Below are 22566 nucleotides of genomic sequence, written 5' to 3'. Positions count from 1 at the left end.
AGTGTGTATTATCATCACTAAGTTGGAGTTGTCCTTGTAGAGGCTACAATACTTTTTTTTATTAACAAAAATAGTCACTTCCCCTAAACCAGTGGTCTCCAAACTATTCCGCATAGGGCCGCAGTGGGTGCAGGATTTCACTCCAACAAAACAAGACTACACCTTTTCACCAATCTGGTGTTTTATATGGGTAATCAGTTGATTGCAGTCGGGTGCTGCTTGTTTTAGTACAAACCACATTGGTTAAAAGGTCTGTGCTTAATCAGTATGAAAAAAAAAACAGGACCCACAGCGGCCTTCAAGGACCGGTTTGGAGACCCCTGCCCTAAACTTTTCTTGAATGATGTATCCATGACCCTTGTGTGTTTTTTATTTATTTATTTTTTTAATCAAAACAACTAGAGCAAAGACAGGAGAGGCAGGGGATTTAGAGCCCTTACCTGCATGTTGAAAAATATATCTATATATTAAGGGTGTGACGATACACACATTGGAATGAAAAAAATCTGTTCAATTCAATCAGTTCAATTATATTTGATGTGAATGATGTTATAGAACGTATAATATAATGTGTATAATATGAAAAGTAACGTCAGTTACTTTGCTGAGTAACATATTACTCATACAATGAGGTAACAGTTATTTACTCTTACTTCTTGGGAGAAGTAATTTGTAACTGTAATGACTTTTTTAAAAGTAAGATAAACAACATTGCTCATAAGTTCATAACACATTAAATTTTCTGTATTTTACAGTGGAGATGCACCATTATGCCATGTGTTATTTTTTCATGGCTTTGCTTTTTTGTTTCAATACAATGTGCAGTTTTCCTCACTTCATTTGTTTTTCAATTTGTAATTTCACTATAAATAGTGATTAATGCTGTAAATGCAATTTAAAATAGATCATTATTAGCTAACAAGTAAAATAGACAACCATGTGAATTTCATTTGCTTATAGGCCATTTTTTTCTTCTGTCCACTGTCTACACTCCAATATTGGACTATAGGCTCCTACAGACTAGAGCTGTGTTTGATTTCATAGGCTGCTATTAACAACAATAGACATCCAATCCATTTGAACTGGGAGCGATCATTCACTGATAGCCCTTTCCTGCTCAAATGGATTGAACGTCTATAGTCGTCAATAGAAGCAAATGAGTTAAAAGCCATTTTTAATGTGACAAATTTCACATGTAAATATTTTGTAGTGCTTTTGTCAAATAAAATTCTTATTATTATAACAGTTAATGTAATAAAACTTTTATTCACTGTCATTCACATTAAGGAAAACTGAACAAAAACAGCATAGGCCTAATAACTTGAAACACAGTGCTGTATGTTTGGGTTCAGGGGAGACCATTCTGTTGCTCGTGCCTCATAAATAAGCTCCAATAAGGGTTTAAAGAACAGGCCTTGGATTGATGTTCTCACCCATGCGCGAGGACACAAAGGATGACAGACGGAGCGGGGTAAAAGGTCGCAGCCCGCAGTTAAAAGTGACTGGCGTCGCCCCATTGAGCACAGTCCGGCGAGGGGCCAATAACATGTTAATGATCAACAGCTCAGCTGGTCCATGCTGTGGTAAGAGCTGTCACGCTGGAACAGGGATGGGCAAAGTTTGGCCCGCGGGCCACATGTCAAGCTCAAAAGGTCTATTTACTATGTCATAACATTCAAATAATAATGGAATTTAGTTATTGATCATTTTTTCATTACCTCATTCACTGCCAGCCAGCGATTTTTAAACATTTTTGACTGAACATAAAAACCAAACATATTAAAATGAAGAACAGACTCGTCTTTTCCAAGGGGAAAAGTTGATGGCTTTTTATGTTTTTAGAACTAGAAAATTGGTTGGTTTTTCAAAAAAAAAAAAAAAAAAAAAAAAAACAGCAGTTTTTGACCAAAAAAAAAAGTGTTGCAAACACACTATTTTATGAGAAGAAACAAGTCGAACAGTGAAGCGAGAAAATAATAATGTATTTACAAATGTAAAACTAGGAAATACTGTGAAACCACACATCCTGTACATACCCCGTTTGCCTGTTAAGTGCTTCAACCGGTCCGACTTTTATATTGGCATCTCACTCTTTTGTAATCATTGTGAAAAGTTGAGATTCAACCCTGAATCGTTATCTTCAACTTAAAAGCCTTGCTGAGTCAAAATGGTGTGACGCCACCATCTATGAGGCTGTGTTAATCATTACACTGGTTTAAAAACCTGAATTTCACAGACAAGCTGGGTAGGTAGGGCTGCCGCAATTGATCGAGTAGTCGACAACTAATTGTAATAATGATCAGTTGTAGCAGCCCTAAATCTGGGCTGGACATTTTTTTCAACCTACCTCTTTTAAAAAACAAAACAAAACATAACTGTACTAAATCTCTATTAATGGCCGTAAACAATTGGATACTCGTTGAAGAATATAAATGTTCATGGCAGTGAATGAGTCAATTAAAACAAAATATTATTCAGGTAAAGTATTTTCAAATATATTTTATAACCACACTTGACCATCTGTCTGCTAAAATCAAAAACATCTCTCTCACTGGTATCCCATTTGTTACATGGTAAGAGAGCCGCACTGACAGTGTGCATAGGTTTTATTGTGCCTATAAGGGTAAAATGTAATTAAAAAAAAAAAGGCACAGGAACTCTAGACTTGTGTCAATAAAAAGGAAGTAAAAGGAGCAGCAGTAGAAGTGAATGACCCGCTAATACTGAAATGCAAGTGAATATGTCTGCATGTGAATATGTCGGAAAGATCCAGATAAAGAAAATAAAAGGTTTTTGGCAGAAGTAACGTGCCATTTTTGGTAGTAAACAGTCTTTAAACGCCCACCCGGGGTACCTTAAAATCACACCATAGTCGTCAACTTGTCTATGAGGTCGTCGATGGTGTAGACCATGAGCTTGATGTCGTCCTTCTCTGACATGCGGTGCTGCCCGTAGCGCCGCAAGATGACATCCACGTCGGTGCTTAGCACGCGATCGGCCACCTGCATTGAGATGTGCCACGGGACGTCCTCGTCCTTCAGGCCGTGGATGAGGCGCACGGGGCACGTGATTGGGAGGGGGCTGTGCAGCACGCAATGGTTCTCGGCCTCGCGCAAGAAGTCCATGCTGAACTTGTAGAGGCCATCCTCGGAGTGCTTGCTCGGTATGGTCCACTCGCCCTTCTCCTGAAACTGCATCTTGGTCTACATGAGATGACATGGTTGAGTCTCAAATGGGTGAAGTACATGTTTTTGAAAAAGTTAGGCTGTAGGACCCTAGGTCACTAAACGGTGTCCCACCTCTAGTGGAAGAGAGTTGAACGACGTGACAATGTGATCGGCGGCGGTGGAGATTCCCACCAAGGCAGCAGTCTTTTCCGGACGCGCAATGGCTGCCAGCAGCATGAGCCAACCTCCGATACTGGAACCCACAATTATCTACAACGACGTAAAAGTTGAATATTGGATACTAAGGGTGTAACGGTACATGTATTTGTATTGAACCGTTTCGGTTCGGGGTCCTCGGTTCGAACGAGTTTCTGACGAAATGTAAAGTGCTGTCAAATTTAGCGTGTTAACGGGCGGTAATTAATTTTTTTGAATTAATCACTTTAAAATATTTGACGCATTTAACGCAAGCGCGGAATGCCCGCTCATGCGTCCCATAATCCCACTGTTACGTCCCACGGACGGCTGCTAAGGGCGTAACATAAAACGAGACATGCACACAAGTTGCAAGTGGGCACAAATTTATTCACACAAGTCGAACTCGCAATGAAAAAAATATACAAAATGCGGGAAGAAGCTGGCTTCAGCGTAAGCCCAGGCCAAAACAACAAACAAAATTTAACTACACTTGAACCCTACCCGCTAAGTAAACCCTGATCGTAAAAAAGAAAAAACAATACAGCCACTAACCTGGCTTCTACACTAAACAAAACGAGTTGAACGAAAACGGCAGTTTACCTTTACTGCTGCGGTGCTCTTATTTACAGTGGTGAACAAAAACGATCCAATAACGAATGAACACAAAATACCTCACCGAAAGAGCGGGAGTGTAACAAAATAGCAATCAAATGCACAGGTGAATGAATAGCGAGCAAACAGCTGGCGAAGAGGTATGCGGCACGTATGCTGTCAAATGCAAAGTTGCGAACTCTGAGTGTTGACTGTAAAATGACGAGCGGTCAGATGACTTTTGTTAACGCTGCCTTTATTTGGTTAACAAGACTCAGGCACAATACAACACACACGCGGGTATGCAAGCTCAAACAACGGCCTAATAGCATTACCCAGAGCCGTATTACCGTGTATCGGATTAGCTGCCGTAAAGCAAGTGTCGTTATAGCCGCAAATGTAAACAAAGCGCTGCATAATGGATACATGTCAGACAGCGGCTAGTTCGGGTGGCCCGTCAGCGGCGGTGACGTCGTCAGCCCGTCCGGCGTCAATCAGAGTACGGCACGTTGGGAGGGTAGGCAGCCAGCTGGCAGACGCGGCGATCAGATGACTGACAGTCTCAAAAAAGATAACAATTAAATAGCCAGGGCCGTCGCACCACTCAGAAGTGCAGTGAGCAGCGTGGGTAACGGTTAAATGTTAACATGGAAGATGGTTGGCCCTCTGGGGGGGGAATTCAAATTAAAAAAGAATATAGATGGAACAACTCTTCACTTCACTGTTGCAACTGTTCAATTTTGCACATCAGATATTTATTTTAAAGAAAAAGTCTTAGCCAAAGTTATTTTTATTTTGTTTTTCAAAATATCTACATTTCAGAATATTGTATTTTCTATTTTTGAGCAGAATTCTAGCTTTGTATAGGCTAATGTTCCTATTGTTGAAAGCACAAAAGTGTGTAATAAACAACTAGCACATTTTTATTTTGCATTTTGTTTTCTTACTGTACCGAAAATGAACCGAACCGTGACCTCAAAACCAAGGTACGTACAGAACCGAGATTTTTGTGTACCGTTACACCACTATTGGATATAAGAACTTAATACTTGGCCCTCACAGTACATCCTTTGCGTGGCCACTCTACTACAATACGGTAACATAGGGACACCTTGTGGTCAAAATGTGACATGAACAAAAAAAATGATGACATGTTTTACCTGTGGACCCTCTGCTAATTCATCCAGCATATAAAGGACATCCTTTTTCCACGTGCCAATGGTCCCCTCTGTTAGGACCCCTTCGGAGGCCCCGTGTCCTGTGTAGTCAAACCTGTAAAAACACAAACAGGATTTCAGCGCTTCCATGTTTGATTGTATTGTGTGAGTGAACTTTAACTGGGAGTGACAAATTACTTGAAGCAACCACGATTGGCCTCTTATTTCTGAAGAGGAATACTTTAAAAAGTGTGTTTTAATAAGTACATTTGTTGAAGTGTAACAGAGAGGGTTTTTTTAATGTCCTCTATTGCATTATTAGTAGAATCTTGCTCTAAATGGATTCGTTCTGCCTACTTACCTGAGGCACGAGTGTCCTAGTGACTTGCAGAACTCTTCTAATGCTTCAGCTTTCTGTCCATTCATGTTAGATCCATAGCCCGGCAGGAAGACCACCCCTGGACTCTTGCCCTTAATCTTCCTGTAGGCCAGTTTGGGAAGATCCGGCCTGGTGGCATACTGGACTGTGGATTTATGCCTCCGCTCTCCTAGTGGACACAGAGGTATTAGTATTACATGTTATGTAACTGTTAACATGGACGAAACATGACATGGTCATAGTGGAAGAAAGGCCAACTACTCAAAGGAAGGTTTCACCTCTGGACTATGAGTTGGTAGAGAATGGCTCACATATTTAAGACAAGTCAAACACAGGATGAAGGCATATCAAAAACTAGAAATACTGAAAGTATATCTTACTGCAATTTTATCAAATTAGTGACGAGTACAAACTGTCCAGGCTAATATTTTTTAAACGACGTAGTCATCAAAGCCACACCCCCTCGTGTGCAATTTAAATGTCCTTTCGAGCTAACACAGGCAGTGTTTACCACTTAAGGTGACATTTTAGGTACCGGACAAACCTTTCAAGTGTGAGGAAGACGAAGCAGCGAGGCCTCCATGGCTTAAAAAGCGTGAAAGTCCTCTACGACAGGACCTCAGCGCGAGGGTTGCCATGTCTGGAGAACGAGCAACCGACGGGAGGTCTCGCGAGAAGTGATTACCCACACCGAGATTGTACAACGTAGACATTACGGTCGATAGAGGAATCCGTGCCTGAGCTGCGTAAGTACGTCCGCCATATTGAATGTGTCAGCTCACAGGGGCTCTATGACGAGAATACTCATAATAGTGTACTTCTAATTTTACGTGTTTTTCTAAACCCATTATAAATGATTGAAAACATTTTGTAAAAACTTGTAGGACGTCTGAGATCGATTACTTGCTAAATTGTGGAGCCATAGCAATAACTAAAAGATGTATGACATTCTATGCGCATCTTAACCAGTGAAAGATTGTCACTTATAATTTATACTCACACAAAAAATAAAAACTGGTGTGTCCGCAGTCATAAGGTCAAAGTCATAATAATTTTTGTAGGTCACATAGTTTTTTTTTCTCGGTGCAGATGTAACAGCAACAAAAAAAGTGGACTACGCTTGACAGATGAATTCCTTGAGTTGTGTTACAATAATTACATTAATTTCAGATTGTGTGGTGACATTTCATCGTACGTTGAAACAATTAGATGCAATTTATAGACGCTATCCATTCACTACAAAAGTTTAACTATGTTTACAAATTGTGTCACGACATTATACCTTATATTTGTGGAGAGTCAATAAAATTAATTTATGTAAATTTAATCCACTTTAAACAAATGTGGCATCGAAAGCTAGGTAAATAGACTAGGCCGGACTGATAATCACAAAATTGTTAGCTAGGTTAGCTAAACGATGACAGAGGGGCCCCAGAAATGTGTTATAATCGTTGCGGTTCAATAAGGTGATGAAAGTAGTGGGGCCCCTGGTGAGTTTGTGACTGTCATGTGAAGTGTCAGAGTGGAACATGACTCAGAGCGTCACAGGCGGAAGGTCACCGAGCGGAGGAGCGGAGCGGAAGCGGGACTCGGGGAAAAAAAGCCAGTCCGCCATTGTGGAAGATGGCAGGGGGGATATTCCCGTAAAACGCTAGTCACTCTCCCTTTGACTCACTCCCGCACCCCTCACAGCTTCACTCCGACATCCACCTCGTTCGGAGGCGAATTTATTTGTCGTTACAAGGCGACGTCTTCGTCGTCGTGTGCACCCGCGGGGCTCCGCCGCCACCGCCGCGGAGGGATCGGACAGCCGGAGAACCGAGGCAGGGAGGCGGGAGGGAGGGAGAGAGAGAGAGCGGCGGAGGAGGAGTGCACACAGGCGGACGGACAGTGTGCTGAGCAGCCATCGGCCCCGCTTCCTGGAGGATGTCTGCGACCACAGTGGACCACCAGCAGGTCGGTTTCGGCCACGCTTAGCTTCGCTTGACGGTGGGGGCTTGGTTGGTGGAGGCGGGCTTGCTGGCTGGGAAACTTTGTCGACAGCAGTTAAATCCTAGTGGGGATGCCACATCAAAAAAAAAAAAAAAAAAAAAAAAAGCTGGATGTGTGATAGCAGCGTAGCCGCCTGGAAACGCAGGCAGGCCGACCCCTGTTCACGATGGAGCCGGTCGGCGATGCGGCTCCATTTAGCTGGACGCCACAGCGTTTGACATCCGATTAATAATAAAAAGCAAGCAGCCTGCGAGCTGCAGCTAGCACACTGTCATGTTCATCCACTAAAACCCAGCATCTTGTATGTGCTACTGCTAATGCAGTGATTCACAACCAATGTGCCAGAAGAGATCATCAGGTGTGCCTCCAGAAATCATCCATTTTTTGTTAATCCGTCCGAAAATTATTCAATGCAAATATTGCACTTTAACTCAATCTATGCCAGCAACGTTTAGTAACAGACTGAATGGTACTAAATACTCTTCCACTAGATGGCAGAGGGTATATAATGAACCTGTGTAGGGATGTCCTGATCATATATTTTTGCATGTGAATCCGAGTCACCTGATTTGGTGGACCTGCCTATACCAAATGCCGATCCAATCCCTCGGAAATGACATGAGGAGGAATAAAATGTATTTCCCCCCCCAATTTAAACAAAGCTATACCAACATTAAAACCAATTAATAATAGTAATAATGATACATTTTTTTAATAACGCACTTTACTTTTGAAAAACAAATCTCAAAGTGCACAAATTAAAATTTATTAATTTGAAAATGTTATTAAGAACAGCAGTGGTTTTATTCAAGCGGGGGAAAAAAATCAAATCCTTTTTTGCAGCACTAAATAAGGTTGCAAACAAATTACATTTACATATTTTGTTTTAAATTAATTCAATTTCAATTTTTCAATTTTTATTTGTATAGCCCTCAATCACAACAGAAGTCTCAAAGGGCTTTACAGAGGCAATATGATACACAATTAGAAATGAAGCAACAAAGATGAATAGATGCAGTTCAAGTCCTGGGTTAATAACCTTAAAATGAATGAATGAATGAATGTAGCCCATGTAATACATTTTAAAAACCAGATATTTTATACCGATTGAGATCCTCTGAAAACGACTTGATCGAGCCCGATTCCCGATCACGTGATAAACCTGTGTAGTGCTGCAACGATTAACTCGAGTATTCGATTAGAAAAAAATATTCGAATTAAATTTTGTGGCTTCGAGTATTCGTTTAATTAAAGTGGTGTTGTAATGGTGATTGATGAATTGATTAGGGTGAATACACTGCCCTCTGGTCTGCCTCTTTTCACATGGCTGAATACAACTGCTCCCTGTTAAGACCAACGTAAGCTAAGTTTTTGTTTGAGTTAATGTTTTTTTAATGCATTCATAATTTAGTTTATAGGTATATTCAGTCGTTTTTTGCGAGAATATGTATCTGAAACATTTGTTAAGAGCACTGTAAAAAAACTTTAGCATTTTATAGCATTTAAGCTAGCGGACTTTTTCTATGTAGGTTAGCCAATTGTTATTTTGTTGTACATAAATCCTCATTTTTTAAACATTTTTTTTACACCGTTTGAGGCTCAGCTAAGGTATTTAAATTTTTCATGTTCCTTATCCGATTACTCGATTATTCGAACTGACTATTCCATCGATTAATCGACTACGAAATATTCAATAGCTGCAGCCCTAAACCTGTGTATGCATTTTTTCTCACATTTTTCTTAGGTGATGTGCCTGGTTTAAAATATGTGCTTTGACTCAATAAAGATTATGGAAACATTGTGCTAATGCAATTCTTTTCATCATTTCAGAGACCTAAAGGACAAGGAAATAAAGGTAAGTGATTGTAAAAGAACAGTCTGATGCAAAACATGCACTCATTTCCCAGCTACTACTGAATGGATATTACCGGAAATGAAATATTTATGTGTATAGTAATCTACACTGCCATGATTTAATGTTCCATTCTTTTCCACGCAGTGCAAAACGGATCAATGCACCAAAAGGACGGAGTGAACGATGATGACTTTGAGCCTTACATAAGCAGCCAGACAAATCAGGTAATATGGGATAATTTAATAGTCACGGCCATGCATGGCGCATTAGCTTGAGAGTTTAGACAACTGGGGAGTATAAAGCATGCCATCAAAAAGATGTAATTTTTGAATAAAGGGTGTAAATCATGAATTACATGATGACACGAAATCGATTTTTCGAACAACGATCCGCTATTTGTTGAAATTACAAAGTCTGCGATGACTGGTTTTCATTCAAATGTCTGAAATGGTTTCGCAACAAAATTTTCGGAATACATTCTTTCTAACAAAACGGCAAATTTAAATGATGTTCAGTGATGTTTTTTTTTTTTTGATTAGATTGTTGCTTAACCAATTGATATATTGATTCAGATCGATGTATTGTTATACTGATATAACAGCTTCATTGGCTCGACACCGTTTTAATCTTTGGCAATTTCTTCACCGAACAGGGTAACAGCTACCCACCCATGTCTGATCCCTACATGCCCAGCTACTATGCGCCGTCTATTGGATTCCCGTACTCTCTGGGAGAGGCCGCCTGGTCCACAGCAGGAGACCCCCCTATGCCCTATCTGACTACCTACGGACAGATGAGCAATGGCGAGCCACACTTCATCCCCGAAGGCGTGTTCAGCCAGCCGGGCGCCCTGGGAAACACGCCTCCCTTTCTGGGCCAACACGGTTTCAACTTCTTTCCGGGCAACGCGGACTTTTCCACCTGGGGTACCAGCGTGTCCCAGGGTCAGTCCACTCAGACCTCCGTCTACAGTAACAGCTACGGCTACGCGCCCAGCTCGCTGGGACGGGCCATCGCCGACGGGCAGGCCGGCTTCGGAAGCGACACGCAGCTCAGTAAGATGCCTGTGTTGAACAGCATTGAGCAGAGCATGGCGGGGCTCAAACTGGGTACGGACATGGTTGCGGCTGTCACTAAAACCGTTGGTTCCCCCTTAGGGGGCACCGCGGGTATGAGCAGCATGGCGGCCAATAACCTTCCGCCTTCGATGAGTTCGTCTGCAGGTAAGCCCGCCTCTTGGGCGGCCATCGCCAAGAAGCCGGCCAAGCCGCAACTAAAGGCTAAGCCCAAAGCCAACATGGGGATAATGGGCGCCGCCATTCCTCCGCCGCCTATAAAGCACAACATGAACATTGGTACTTGGGACGATAAGGGCCCCCTGAACAAACCGCCATTAGCTCAGACGATGATGTCGGCGCCGCCACTGGTGCAGCAGCCTCTTCTCGCCCAGCCCCCGGCCTTACTGCAAAGCCCTTTGCCCCATCAACCTCAGCACCAGCACCAACCCTTTCACTTGCAATCGCTCCAGTCCCCGCAGCACCCTCAGTCCCTCCCTCCCGGCCCTCTGCACCTCTCCTCCCACCCCGGTCCGCCTCAAGCCCTCCATCAGCATCAACCCCAGCAGCCCGGCCCGCCGCCCAGCCGCTGGGTGGCTCCTAGGAACCGAGGGGACGGGTTCGGCATGGGCGTCGGCATCCCGATGAACGCCTCGCTGTGTTCTGGCGAAGTGCACCCCGTGCTGGAGAAGCTGCGCGCCCTCAACAACTACAACCCCAAAGAGTTTGACTGGAACTTGAAAAACGGACGCGTTTTCATCATTAAGAGCTATTCGGAAGACGACATCCACCGCTCCATCAAGTACTCCATCTGGTGCAGTACAGAACATGGCAACAAACGTCTGGACGGGGCCTACCGCTCACTGGGCGGCAAAGGTCCCTTGTACCTACTGTTCAGCGTCAACGGCAGCGGGCACTTCTGTGGCGTGGCCGAGATGCGCTCGTCGGTGGACTACAACGCCTATGCCGGCGTCTGGTCTCAGGACAAGTGGAAGGGCAAATTCGAGGTGAAGTGGGCCTTCATCAAGGACGTGCCCAACAACCAGCTGCGACACATCCGGCTGGAGAACAATGACAACAAGCCGGTGACCAACTCCAGGGACACTCAGGAGGTTCCCCTGGAGAAGGCCAAGCAAGTGCTTAAAATTATCGCCACTTACAAGCATACCACCTCAATCTTTGATGACTTTGCACATTACGAGAAACGCCAAGAGGAAGAGGAGGCTTTAAGGAAGGTAAGGTCGACACAACGGGTACTTCAGTACCGCTAAATACGGTAGACCCTCACAGCACAATCTCTAATGTAAAACTTCTGGGACTTTCCGGAAGAATTTGTTTTTAGGCGTCCTTAGCTTAGTGCATTTAGATCAAAGGGCAATTAGTGTCTTTGGCGCCACTTCGGCAGACTGCGAATACTCAGATCATCACCTAATCGTTGAATTAATACTTGACAGCACTGTATGGTGACTCCCCAAAAAACAGGTAGGTACTCGCTCCAAAACTTGTGGTTTAACCTAAACCCACAAATCCCTCATTAGTACTAGTACTCAACTAACTAGTACTAAGAACTTAATGCCGCTACCTGACACCACCTTGCATCGGTACCTGATACCATACAGGCAGTGAGTTGGTAAAACGTCAGTTTCGTTCTCAACGGGAAATTCACCATCCTCAAAATTAGGGGTCTTAAACTTGGGGCCCATGGGCCAAAGGAGGCGTGTGAGACAATATTTTGTGAAAATAGGACATCTAGTGCCATCAATGGCAGCCAATGCGATAACATAGACACCATTCTAGTGGAAACATTTGGTCTAGTTGAAGTACTATTGGTTGGTTCCTTTATTAAACAGTGAGATCTTTTTAAAACGATATATACATTTTTGGTGGGAGCGAATTGATAACCTATCGGGATACAAAGTATCGCGATATATCTATATATTGTCACACCCCTACTGTATTTCCAGTCGTCTCTAGATAAATTGAATTTGAAACCTCTGGTATAAATGCAGATAACAGTATCCAATACAGTAACTTATAGTTTATGACCAAATGATCGAATTCAGAAGAGTTCAACATATAAACCAGGTGTCAGCCGCATGCGGCTCTTTAGCGCTGCCCTAGTGGCTCCCTGGAGATTTTTCAAATATTTTTGAATATGGAAAAAGATGGGGGAGTGAAATATATTTTTGGGTTTTAATATGGTTTCTGTAGTAGGACAAACATTACACATTATTCTAATTCATTAATATCGTAATGAAGTTAACTTTGAGGCGACATCGTACAACAGAGAGAAAAACAATTCATCATGAAGAATCATTAGGTATTTGTAGCCAACTTCATCATTTTGTTAGTAGGCTAATATAGCTAATATTGATGCAAAGAGCATGTGTTGCCTTCACTATAAGGCTCTTAATTTTTTGCAGCGCCAGACTTAGTGTTATTTTGTTTTTGTTTTTTGGTCCAGTATGGCTCTCTTAAGTTTCCACATTTTAGGTGGCCGACCCCTGATCTAAAACATTTGAAATTAGTCCAGTGGAGCTCGTTTGCATGCACGAGTACTTCCTTAAAACAGGAATAGACATCATCTAGACATCAGATATTTTCACTGACTCACTGCCTGAAAAATCAGCTGATCCACTTGCCCTGTCTGGCGTAAATGGAAGTTCCCATCAAGTCAGCGGCATAAAAAAAAACCCAAACCTGATTCATCGACAGCCATCTCACGAGTGAGATGAGAGGGGAGGATACCCGAGGAGGGGGCCCTGAAATAGCCCACATTCCGGGCATTCCCGGTTTTCAGACAAAGGCAGATGCAGGGCATGAGCTCCCTTTGAACACCAAACCAATAGCAGTAACCCCACTCTGGTGGGAACCTTTCTCATTTCCAGAATGTAAAGTTTAAAGGTGCGATGAAATACTACTCTGAGTTTAAATAATAGCAAACGATATTTTTGACACAAATCCATCAATAAAAGTGACCGATAAGGTTTAATGAACTTAGATCCTAATTATTCTTAGCTGCCTAGGCCCTACCCATGAAAATATCTCCAAACAGAAGCTGATGTCACAACCAGCATGAACTGCAAAATTTTGCATTTTCAGCTATCATACTATCCATAAGGCTTTCTATTCTGTTGTTGCCATGGGACCGTCTTGTCATTCTCCTAACATCTACTAGCTAGCGCAGCACTAGAAAACTAGACATGATCATCAATTCTGGTTATGACATCACAACCAGAATTGCTGAAAAAAAGGGAGCGTTGCCTGACTCAGTGTTTTGGATGGACTACAAAAAATGAGTGCCCAATTTGTTTTCTACATGTAAAATTACATTAGTGCAGTCATTTTGAATTTTTTTTGACATGCTCACCACTTCACAGTACCTTTAAACCAGAGGTCCCCAAACTATTCTTCATCAAACTGCTCTTGGTGCAGGATTTCTTGCCAACAAAGCAGGACGACACCTTTGCACCAATCTGGTGTCTTTACAAGTGTAATCAAATGACTGTAGTCCGGTGCTGCTTGTTTTAGCAGAAACCTCATTGGTTAAGTAGCCTCTGCTCGTTTGGTAGGAACAAAAACAAGGATCCACAGCGGTCCTTGAGTCCCGTATTTTTTGGACTTTGTGTATATTTTGGCAGGTGCTAAGAGGTAATGACAAAATATAGACTTCATAATGATATTGACAGGACATCGGGTGTGGGGCCGATTAATAGGGGGCCTGCATTGTTGGCGTGGCTGCCAAAGCTGACCAAGTGGAATCACAGACAAAGAGCTTTGTTCGCTGAAAATTATTGTGAATAAATGCTTAAATCCCTTAATTCTTTATAGATATGGACATAAAACAGTATGGATTCTTGGTTAAAAGCAAAAATAAACGTGCAGTTAGCATTTATTTTATGTAAATATTAAGGGTGTCACGGTACATGTATTTGTATTGAACCGTTTCGGTACGTGGTGCTTGGTTCGGAACGGAGGCGTACCAAATGAGTTTCTGATGTAATGTAACCCTTACTTTTCGAGGCTGTGAGTCGATCGGGTTACAGTTTCTTAGTGTAGATTATATTTACTCAGTCTTCTCTACCATAATGAGGACCAACACGGTAGGACAGTATAACCCAGAAATGTCAACGGTGCGACAACGTGGCTGTCGCGAGAACGCAGTGAAACGCGGGCGTTAAAGTCAATCAGCCACTGCACACCAGACGCAGTGCGGCCGCGTGTTAGACACGTCGCAGAAGCCGCTCAACACGACGCACGTGAAAAGAACGGCAGAGTTTATTATTTGACGCGAGACGCGACCCTCCTGCGTCAATACTACTACCGGTAGTTAGGATCGGGCAGACCAGAAGTCACTCGTGTAAAAATACGGTGGATCCGGTCGATTTTCAAACTAATATGCAATCGTAACCCACTTTTTGAGTTCATCAGATCTCTTGAGTGGTAGATCGGGGCACAGTTGACTTGTCTTTGTTGATTTACTGCTGTCTTCTCTGCTATAATAATAACCAAAACGACCCCGTGTTCAATACAAAACCCTCCTACCACAATAAAACAAGTAGGAACTAATATTCACATAGGAACTAAAGTTATACAACATAAAATATACAATTTAAATGAATACTACATCACATTTGTAAAATATAAACACATAATAAAATAAATTGAAATGAGCTAAAACACCTGTGATTAAATAATAAGAATTATACACAGATCCTGCTTACACAATTAAATTTATTAATTTCTGTGTGGCGCTGTAACTTGAGAAACTCCACCAATAGAGCTTTTGAAAACCGTTCATAAGAAAAAAAAATGATTAATTGAGGCATATCATTAGTGAAATACATGTTAAAATCTTTGTCATTGGGATTGCTTTTCTCTTTAGCACAGGACTTTTTTGCTCTTTCTTTCAGAAAGAAAGCTGACCAATACGCGGGGTCTGAAAGGCAAATTGTTGTTGGATTATCTTTAAATACCCGCTACTTTTTGAGCAGAATTCTAGCTTTGTATAGGCGAATGTTCCTATTGTTGAAAGCACAGAGGTGTGTACTAAACAACTAGCACATTTATGATTCGCATTTTTTTTTCTTACTGTACCGAAAATTAACCGAACGTGACTTCAAAACCGGGGTACATACCGAACCGAGATTTTTGTGTACCGTTACACCCCTAGTAAATATGTTGAAGTGCGATGCTAGTCTGTCAGTCAATGTGGCAGCCGCCATATGTAAACAGAGCTTTTCCGGTGAAAATTCTTTTGAATAAATGCTTAAATCACTTACTTCTTTATAGATATGGATGTAAGACAGTCTAGATTCTTGGTTGAAAGCAAAACCGTGCAGTTAGCATTTATTTTACGAAAATATTTCGAAGTACGATGCTCGTCTGTTAGTCAATGTGGCGGCGGCCTTACGACAAAGAGCTTTTTACTGTGAAAATTCTTGTGAAAAAACAAAAAATATAATAAATTACCTTGAATCCTCGAACAAATCACTCCTGAGACAACCCTTCCTGTTTGTATGCGTTACAGCTTTCGTACTTTTTCAACATAAATCCGGTGTTGGATCGCTGCAAGTGTCGCTCCGACCGACTGCGAATCACTGAAGCAGATTGTGGGATGACCCCCTACTTGAAGGCGTGGTGCAGTGAAGGTCGAATCTGACCTGACAATATGATTATGAAGTCTTTGAACAAAATAAAATTGAGCCTACAGCACTCTTCTCGTGGGTGTCAGTGTGGAAAAAAAAACATGTAGCACAAGTCACAGATCCACCTAAAGTATAGGAGAAAATCGCAAATTGTAGTCTTGAAAATACATTGTGATTAACGTCAAACAAATCGTGTAACACAGCGCTTTATATTTCCTCATAACTGTTGCGACAACACATGACACAACCATCTTACAGTATAATGTCTGTCCAGATAGCTGCTAATAGTTTTAGTAAAATAATATAAGTGCATGCTGCTGTACTCATAATAGAGACATTGTATATTAATAGTAATGATGCCCAGAGGTATCAGCGTGGCGGTCATAGCACAAAGGTTTCATTCAGTGACAACTTCCTTTTTGAAGCGGTACCACAGCAACTAATCAACGTCGATTCGAAACATAGTCACGACTGAATAGCTACATTTAAAATGGACATAGTCAGGTGCGTAAATATTAGGATATGGACATAATTGTCACATTTTTGTCATGCAACAGCACTATACTTTTTTTCTGTTGTGCCAGGAATACGCTTATCAGTCTAATCATTTATCTAATGAATTTGTTGCGGTGTAATTCCAAATCCTACAAACTGAGGTGCATCTGACTTGCCCTCCACCTAATCAATGAACATTTTGTACAAAAGTCGTTCCGATGAAATCAAAATTAGCCCGCGGATGTTTGTGTTCCTTGTTGTGTGGACACCTAATTTTGTCTTCTCTTGTCGGCAGGAACGCAGTAGAAATAAACAGTAACCTTCAAGCAAGCAAGACGTTCGACACTAATGATGTAGGACATTACAAACGACAAAAGTTGCTTAACCACAAGGAGGACGACGAGCGTATCATCGCAACACTTGACGTGTGTATTTCAATTTCAAAGTCACTTGCTTTGAAAGCACTTTCATCCCCTCATTGTTTTAACTTTGTTTGCAACTAACGGACTAATCAGCGTAGTCGCCATGTTGTGTTTCTTTTTTTTATTTGTAATCGTTTTAGCCTCTTGTTTGGAATCAGTATTCAGGTGAAATAATCGGGGAATCACAATCACGCCAATCAGAGGATGTATTAACCCGCATACCAAAAGAATGCGACGATGGGCTCATATTTGTTTTTTCTTTCTTGTGATTCTTAAGTGCTTTTTGTCTGAGGAGAATGTGGCCGACTCACTAGCGACAATAAAAAATGAGCCGTGTTTAGCGAAAAAAACAACAACTTGTGTTTGTCTTCATTTGGGCTAAGTTGAATGAAATGACTACCAGATGACAACGGAGCGTTCTAAAAAAAGACACCTTTATTACTGCAACTCTGATTTAGTGGCAATTAGTTTTGTTTAGTCAAATTGAAAGCTACTGTAGATGGCGAGAGACAGCTGCTGTCATTATCTGCCTCTGCTACTTAAGATTTAAGAGGCATATTTTTAATTAGTGGATTTGAAATGTATTATAATGACAATAAACAGATCTGTTTACAAGAAAAATGGAAATGCATCAGTTTTTAAAAATGTTATTTTAAATTCACTTCACTTTATTGTTCTTTAAAAATTGAATTAGATCAAATATTCAATTGTTTTGATTTTATTTTTTAACATTGTCATTGCATTTATTACAGACAGAAATTCTGATTTTATTCTATGATACATATTTAAAGTGCCTGTGACACGAAAAAGCATGTTTATTTCATAATACACGCTGTATTTTATGCTCCTGAATGATATGGACCGCTTGGATGTGTGTGGAAGCGATCGCTATATTTATTTAGTTTTTTGAATCCCGCGCCAGGAAAATGAGTGACTTCCGGCTTCGGTCTTGCATTAAGGAGGAGGGCGCTGTGACGTGTACGGTAGAAGACGTCCTCTTCACGCTACAGTGTACTGTTGTGTATGAGGACGAAGGATTCAGCTGATTTTGCGGATTAATACGTTTATTTTTCGCATCACGCCAGCCAAACGGCTGCGGAAAAATCATTCTGTATGAGGGAGAGGCGTATGCGCCTTTTTGGAGTTTCAAAAGGTTCCCATTCACCGTGGATATTTACTGTGGGACCATTGGACTTACGATGAAGTGAGTAAACATCTTGTTTTGTATTATGTCAAATACGAATACAGCGATTACAAAGTAAACACTACAAACTTCCTTTAAATGAAGGACTACTTACGTTTGATCATTGATAGGCATGTAAAAAGCTCTCCTAATGCATTAGCAGCAGCACGTTAGCTGCGTTAGCTCCAGCCACCCTCCTCCGGGGAACGAACTGTAAATTGCTCTCCGCCGGGCGGTTTGCCGATCCGCTAAGACATTCGACAACCGGGTCGTCATGTCAAATAATCCAGGATAGCTATGTGTGATTTTCCGCTTTGAAGACTTTGAAACGTCACTCGGTTCGGGTTAGCATGTCGGCTAGCTGTCACGCCTTCTGGTTTGTTTACATTCTCCGAAGCCGGGGAAGGGAAATGACATATGTCCGATTTAGGTGTCATAAAATATCGTTCGGGAGGTGCGACAGTAAAGGTGAAGTCGACAGTTTTGACCATTATGGAGTAATTTTGCCATGTCGTCCTGAATAAATGCATTTTTATTATTTCATATTCCATTCAGCACAAGACTGTTATTTGTCATGACCATGCCATTTATTTAGCAATTGGGGAAAATACTTGGATAAAAAGAGTATCCTGTAAAAATATTGAAGTAAAGAGACAGAAACAATGACATTTTGCCGCTCTCTCTGTCGCGTTTTCCTCGTTGTGAATAGTTCCCCCTCAACGGGCTGACTGGTCCTTCTCAAGCCATTTATATAGCTATTGGGGAAAAATACTTGGGTAAAAAGAATATCCTGTAAAAATATTGGAGTAGAGAGACTGAAACAATGACATTTTGCGGCTTTCTTCGTCGCGTTTTCCTCGTTCTGAATAATTTCCCCTCAATGGGCTGAATAGTAAAATCGATGAGCCAAGTCTACCGCTGATGTCATCCACCTGTTGGGGACGCTAAAGCCCGATAATGGCAGGCGTGGCTAACCGGCAGATTAAAAGACTAATTTCTCGTCATCTGTGCTTTGCTAAATTGTTGCATATAGTCGAATCGTCTCAAAATATGATTCTAATTCACATAATAATGACATTTTAGACTTTTTTTCTCGTGTCATATGCTCTTTAACTTTATACAGTGGGACAAATTATTTAGTCAACCACTAATATTTTCAAGTGGGAGAACTTGCACAATTAGTGGTTGACTAAATACTTATTTGCCCCACTGTATATATATATATGGCGGAAAACACAGACAAGACTGAAAAAGCAGTTTCTGCTCTTGCACTCCTCTTTAAAATAAACTGCTGTATTTTAAGCCGTAACAACTGTTGTGTTTGATAGAACAATATGTCTATATGCTGCCATAGCAGATTCATGGCGCATTAAGCCCCCAAACTATTTTTAATTTGTCTGTTTTACCCTGGGAACCCCCGTTTACAGACGCCGCACAACCGCTTTTGTTTCAACCTAGCCATAAAAAGAAGGTAAGTAATCGTATTTATTATTCGAAATGTCTGTCATTTTTAGCTTAGAATCATTAATTGATGTCTTTTACTTAAAAAATAAAAAAAAAAAGATTTACTCGCATATTTTAAACTTTTAAACAAATTACGTTACAATGAAAAAATTGGCGTCTGTAAAAAAGTCATGGATATATACCTCATAACTATCGCTTAATTGTATTTATTTTGTTATTGTTGCATTTTCCCCAATATTTTTGATGATAATCGATCAAAACAACAACAAAAAAGAAAAAAAAAAACGTTTAAAAGAGTAAATATATGAAAATAAAAATCTCAACCACTCCTTGATGTCTGAGATGATTTCTGCATCGCGACCCTTGTTATATTACCATGTTTCACCAATAAAATCCCCCAAAAATCCAGCTGTGGCCATTCACAGCTGTGTTTTGACACTCGTTGATACATGTTACATGGAGTTTTTGGATCAAAAAGAGGTAAGTACGCGATAATAATTCGTTGAAATAACGGTGTCTTTAATTCTGCTCTCGTGTGCTCTCACCTCCAGTTAGGGTTTTGCTGTTAATTTTTTTTTTTTCTTTTAATGCCCTCCTGTTCAAAATTTTTCTTCCCCCAGAAAAGTGAGATTTTACGTTTTGCAATGGTCTATCACACGTGCATATCGGACAATTTTGAAATTTGGCCAAATTGAGGGTCTCAGAGCGGAACTTCAAGTCACCTGAGTGTTTTCTGCCATATATATATTTATACACAAGCAGTAAAGCCGGACATACTACTTGTGCTGGGTTGTTGTGGCCAAGGTTTATTAAATCAACTCATTAAAAATGTGGAAATCAGGGCTTCCCCATCAATTTTGGCTGCCAATTCAGTGGTTCCACACTTAACCAGCTTGGACAACGAGTTGTTTAATTTTGCTCCCCTGAAAAACGGTAGAATTAAAAAAAAAATTAGTCTCAATGTTAGATTGCAGGACCAAATGAAGACCAAATAATTCTCAGGCCCAAACTACATTCCAAGAACACCATTTTTGAAAGTAGTACTATTAACGGTTTATCGATCGTTAATTTTTTGCTGTATTTGGGGGGCGCTCTGGTGTGAATTTTCCATGGTGACCGTCTATGACGCCAACAACGGATTAACAAATTTTCGTGAATACCCGACATACGGTTTGGGAGCAATGGGAATATATCGGTTTTGGGATTTTGTCTTTTTTTTTTTTTTTTTTTTTGCACTATTGACAGCTCTGTAACTTTGGAATGTCTGAGGAACACTATTGAGGTCACTCTATGAGTGAGTCAATTTTGTTTAAAATTGGTCCATTCCTTCTCCAACCTGATTTTCGATACAGCCCCCCGCCCCCCCCAAAAAAGAAAGTAAGAGTAGCTTTTCTTCTTAACAAATCTCAAGTAAAAGTAGTAAAGTATGGCTGAATAAAACTACTCTTTGAAGAAAATTTGTCTCAAAAAGTTACGTGAATGTAGCGCGTTAGTACCCATGTCTGCTCATGTATATACTTTATTTAATAGACACAAACGCATTTACATTTGGCGGAAAACACGGACAAGGCTGAAAATGCAGTTTCTGCTCTTGCATCCTTCTTTAAATAAACTTGTATCTTAAGCCAAAAGCCTGTTGTGTTTGACTACCTTATAACTACCGCTTCATTGTATTTTTTTTTGTTACTGTAGCATTTCCCCTGATATTTTAGATGATAATCGATCCAAACAAAGAAAAATTGAGGGGGGAAAAAATGTTTTAATGGGTAAATATTTGCAAAAGAAAATCTCGACCACTCCTTGATGTCTGCAATTTCTGCATTGCCACCCTTGTTATATTACCGTGTTTCACCCATAAAATCCCCAAAAAGTCCGGCTATGGCCAGCTGTGTTTTGGATCGAAACAAGGTAAGTACATGATAATATGTCATTTAAATCATGGTGTCTTTAATTATGCTCTCACCTTTAGAGTTTAGGGGTTTAAATTTTTTCTTAAATGCCCATCTGTTAAAAAATGTTCTTCCCCCAGAATATTGAGATTTTAAGCTTTCCAATGATGTATCACACATGCATATATAGGACAATTTTGAAATTTGGCCAAATTGGGGGTCTCAGAGCGGAACTTCAAGTCACCTGAGTGTTTTCCGCCATATACATGTAATTACTCTTAAACCGTCAAATTTTGCCCTTTAAATCTTGTTATATTCTGTACAATGACAAAAGCTTCCTTGCTATTCTTAGGTAAAACAATAAAGGCCTCAGTGTAAATTTAGCAAGTACTCCTTTTGTCCGCTAGAGAGCGCCATCTCCCAGCAGTTACATTCATTCCTATGTCCTCGGTGGTCAAACACAAAGCCTCTCCAATAAACAGCAAGACCCTCTCCTTCTCCAGAGCCAATTAAACCAGAACGAGAAGCACTTGTTGTGCCTCTACAGCTTTTTTCCCTTTCTATTAATGCCAGCTCGCCAAAGCTGTGCAGCGAGCGCGGGAGGAGTGAGAAAATCTCCCATTATGTGCGTCCAGGGGGGGCGAAGAAAGAGCTGTAATTATAACACTGCTGGCTTTTGGATTGGCAATTTGCGTTAACTTGTGCGTTGACCAGGTTTTCTCAGGGAAAAAAATAACACTTGCCTTTTTCACTTTTGTCTGTGAACACAACAAACTTGCTGTTTGTTCGCCCAACATTCACGCTGAGATGTGTTTCGAAGAATTAATTAGAGACCGCAGGTGTGATGTAGCTTTAACAAATGAGTCAATTATGTGAATCGAACCAGCGGACACAGAGGACAAAGTGATTGAGCGTTTTTTAACCCCTTGATACCTGAAATTACATTTAACTCTTTCAGTTTCGTTGATGATGCGCGACATCCAATCATGCTTCTGGTGGGACTTGAAATGAGTTTGTCATTAGTAGACATCCAATCGCAAGTCTAACTGGACGTCTAGTGCCGTCAACGGC

The 22566-nt window shown here is 41.0% G+C and overlaps 2 protein-coding genes across 4 annotated transcripts; one reads left to right on the top strand and one right to left on the bottom strand.

The window, feature by feature from the left end:
* Positions 1-1868: 1868 nt before the first annotated feature.
* Positions 1869-6357, bottom strand: abhd10b (abhydrolase domain containing 10, depalmitoylase b). Of its 2 annotated transcripts, XM_057824611.1 has the most exons (5): positions 6037-6220; positions 5475-5661; positions 5117-5228; positions 3300-3437; positions 1869-3203 (listed from the first exon to the last, which is right to left on the bottom strand). In XM_057824611.1, exons 1-5 carry the CDS (start codon positions 6203-6205, stop codon positions 2862-2864), a joined length of 948 nt encoding a protein of 315 aa, XP_057680594.1. In that variant the 5' UTR covers positions 6206-6220; the 3' UTR covers positions 1869-2861. The 2 variants fall into 2 exon arrangements, with proteins under 2 accessions (XP_057680594.1, XP_057680595.1); XM_057824612.1 differs by lacking the exon at positions 3300-3437 and having other exon boundaries at positions 6037-6357.
* A 652-nt stretch (positions 6358-7009) lies between these two features.
* On the top strand, positions 7010-17566 carry ythdf3 (YTH N6-methyladenosine RNA binding protein F3). Of its 2 annotated transcripts, none has more exons than XM_057824609.1 (5): positions 7010-7448; positions 9315-9339; positions 9484-9563; positions 9992-11629; positions 16833-17566. In XM_057824609.1, the coding sequence occupies exons 1-5, from the start codon at positions 7419-7421 to the stop codon at positions 16854-16856; spliced, it is 1797 nt and encodes a 598-aa protein (XP_057680592.1). In that variant the 5' UTR covers positions 7010-7418; the 3' UTR covers positions 16857-17566. The 2 variants fall into 2 exon arrangements, with proteins under 2 accessions (XP_057680592.1, XP_057680593.1); XM_057824610.1 differs by lacking the exon at positions 7010-7448 and adding an exon at positions 7538-7842.
* The last annotated feature ends 5000 nt before the right edge of the window (positions 17567-22566 follow it).

The sequence above is a fragment of the Corythoichthys intestinalis genome, chromosome 20 (genome assembly GCF_030265065.1).
Source record: "Corythoichthys intestinalis isolate RoL2023-P3 chromosome 20, ASM3026506v1, whole genome shotgun sequence".
Lineage (NCBI taxonomy): Eukaryota > Metazoa > Chordata > Actinopteri > Syngnathiformes > Syngnathidae > Corythoichthys > Corythoichthys intestinalis.
The sequence above is the reverse complement of the archived record's forward strand: the minus strand, read 5'-3'. Positions and strand labels throughout refer to the sequence as shown.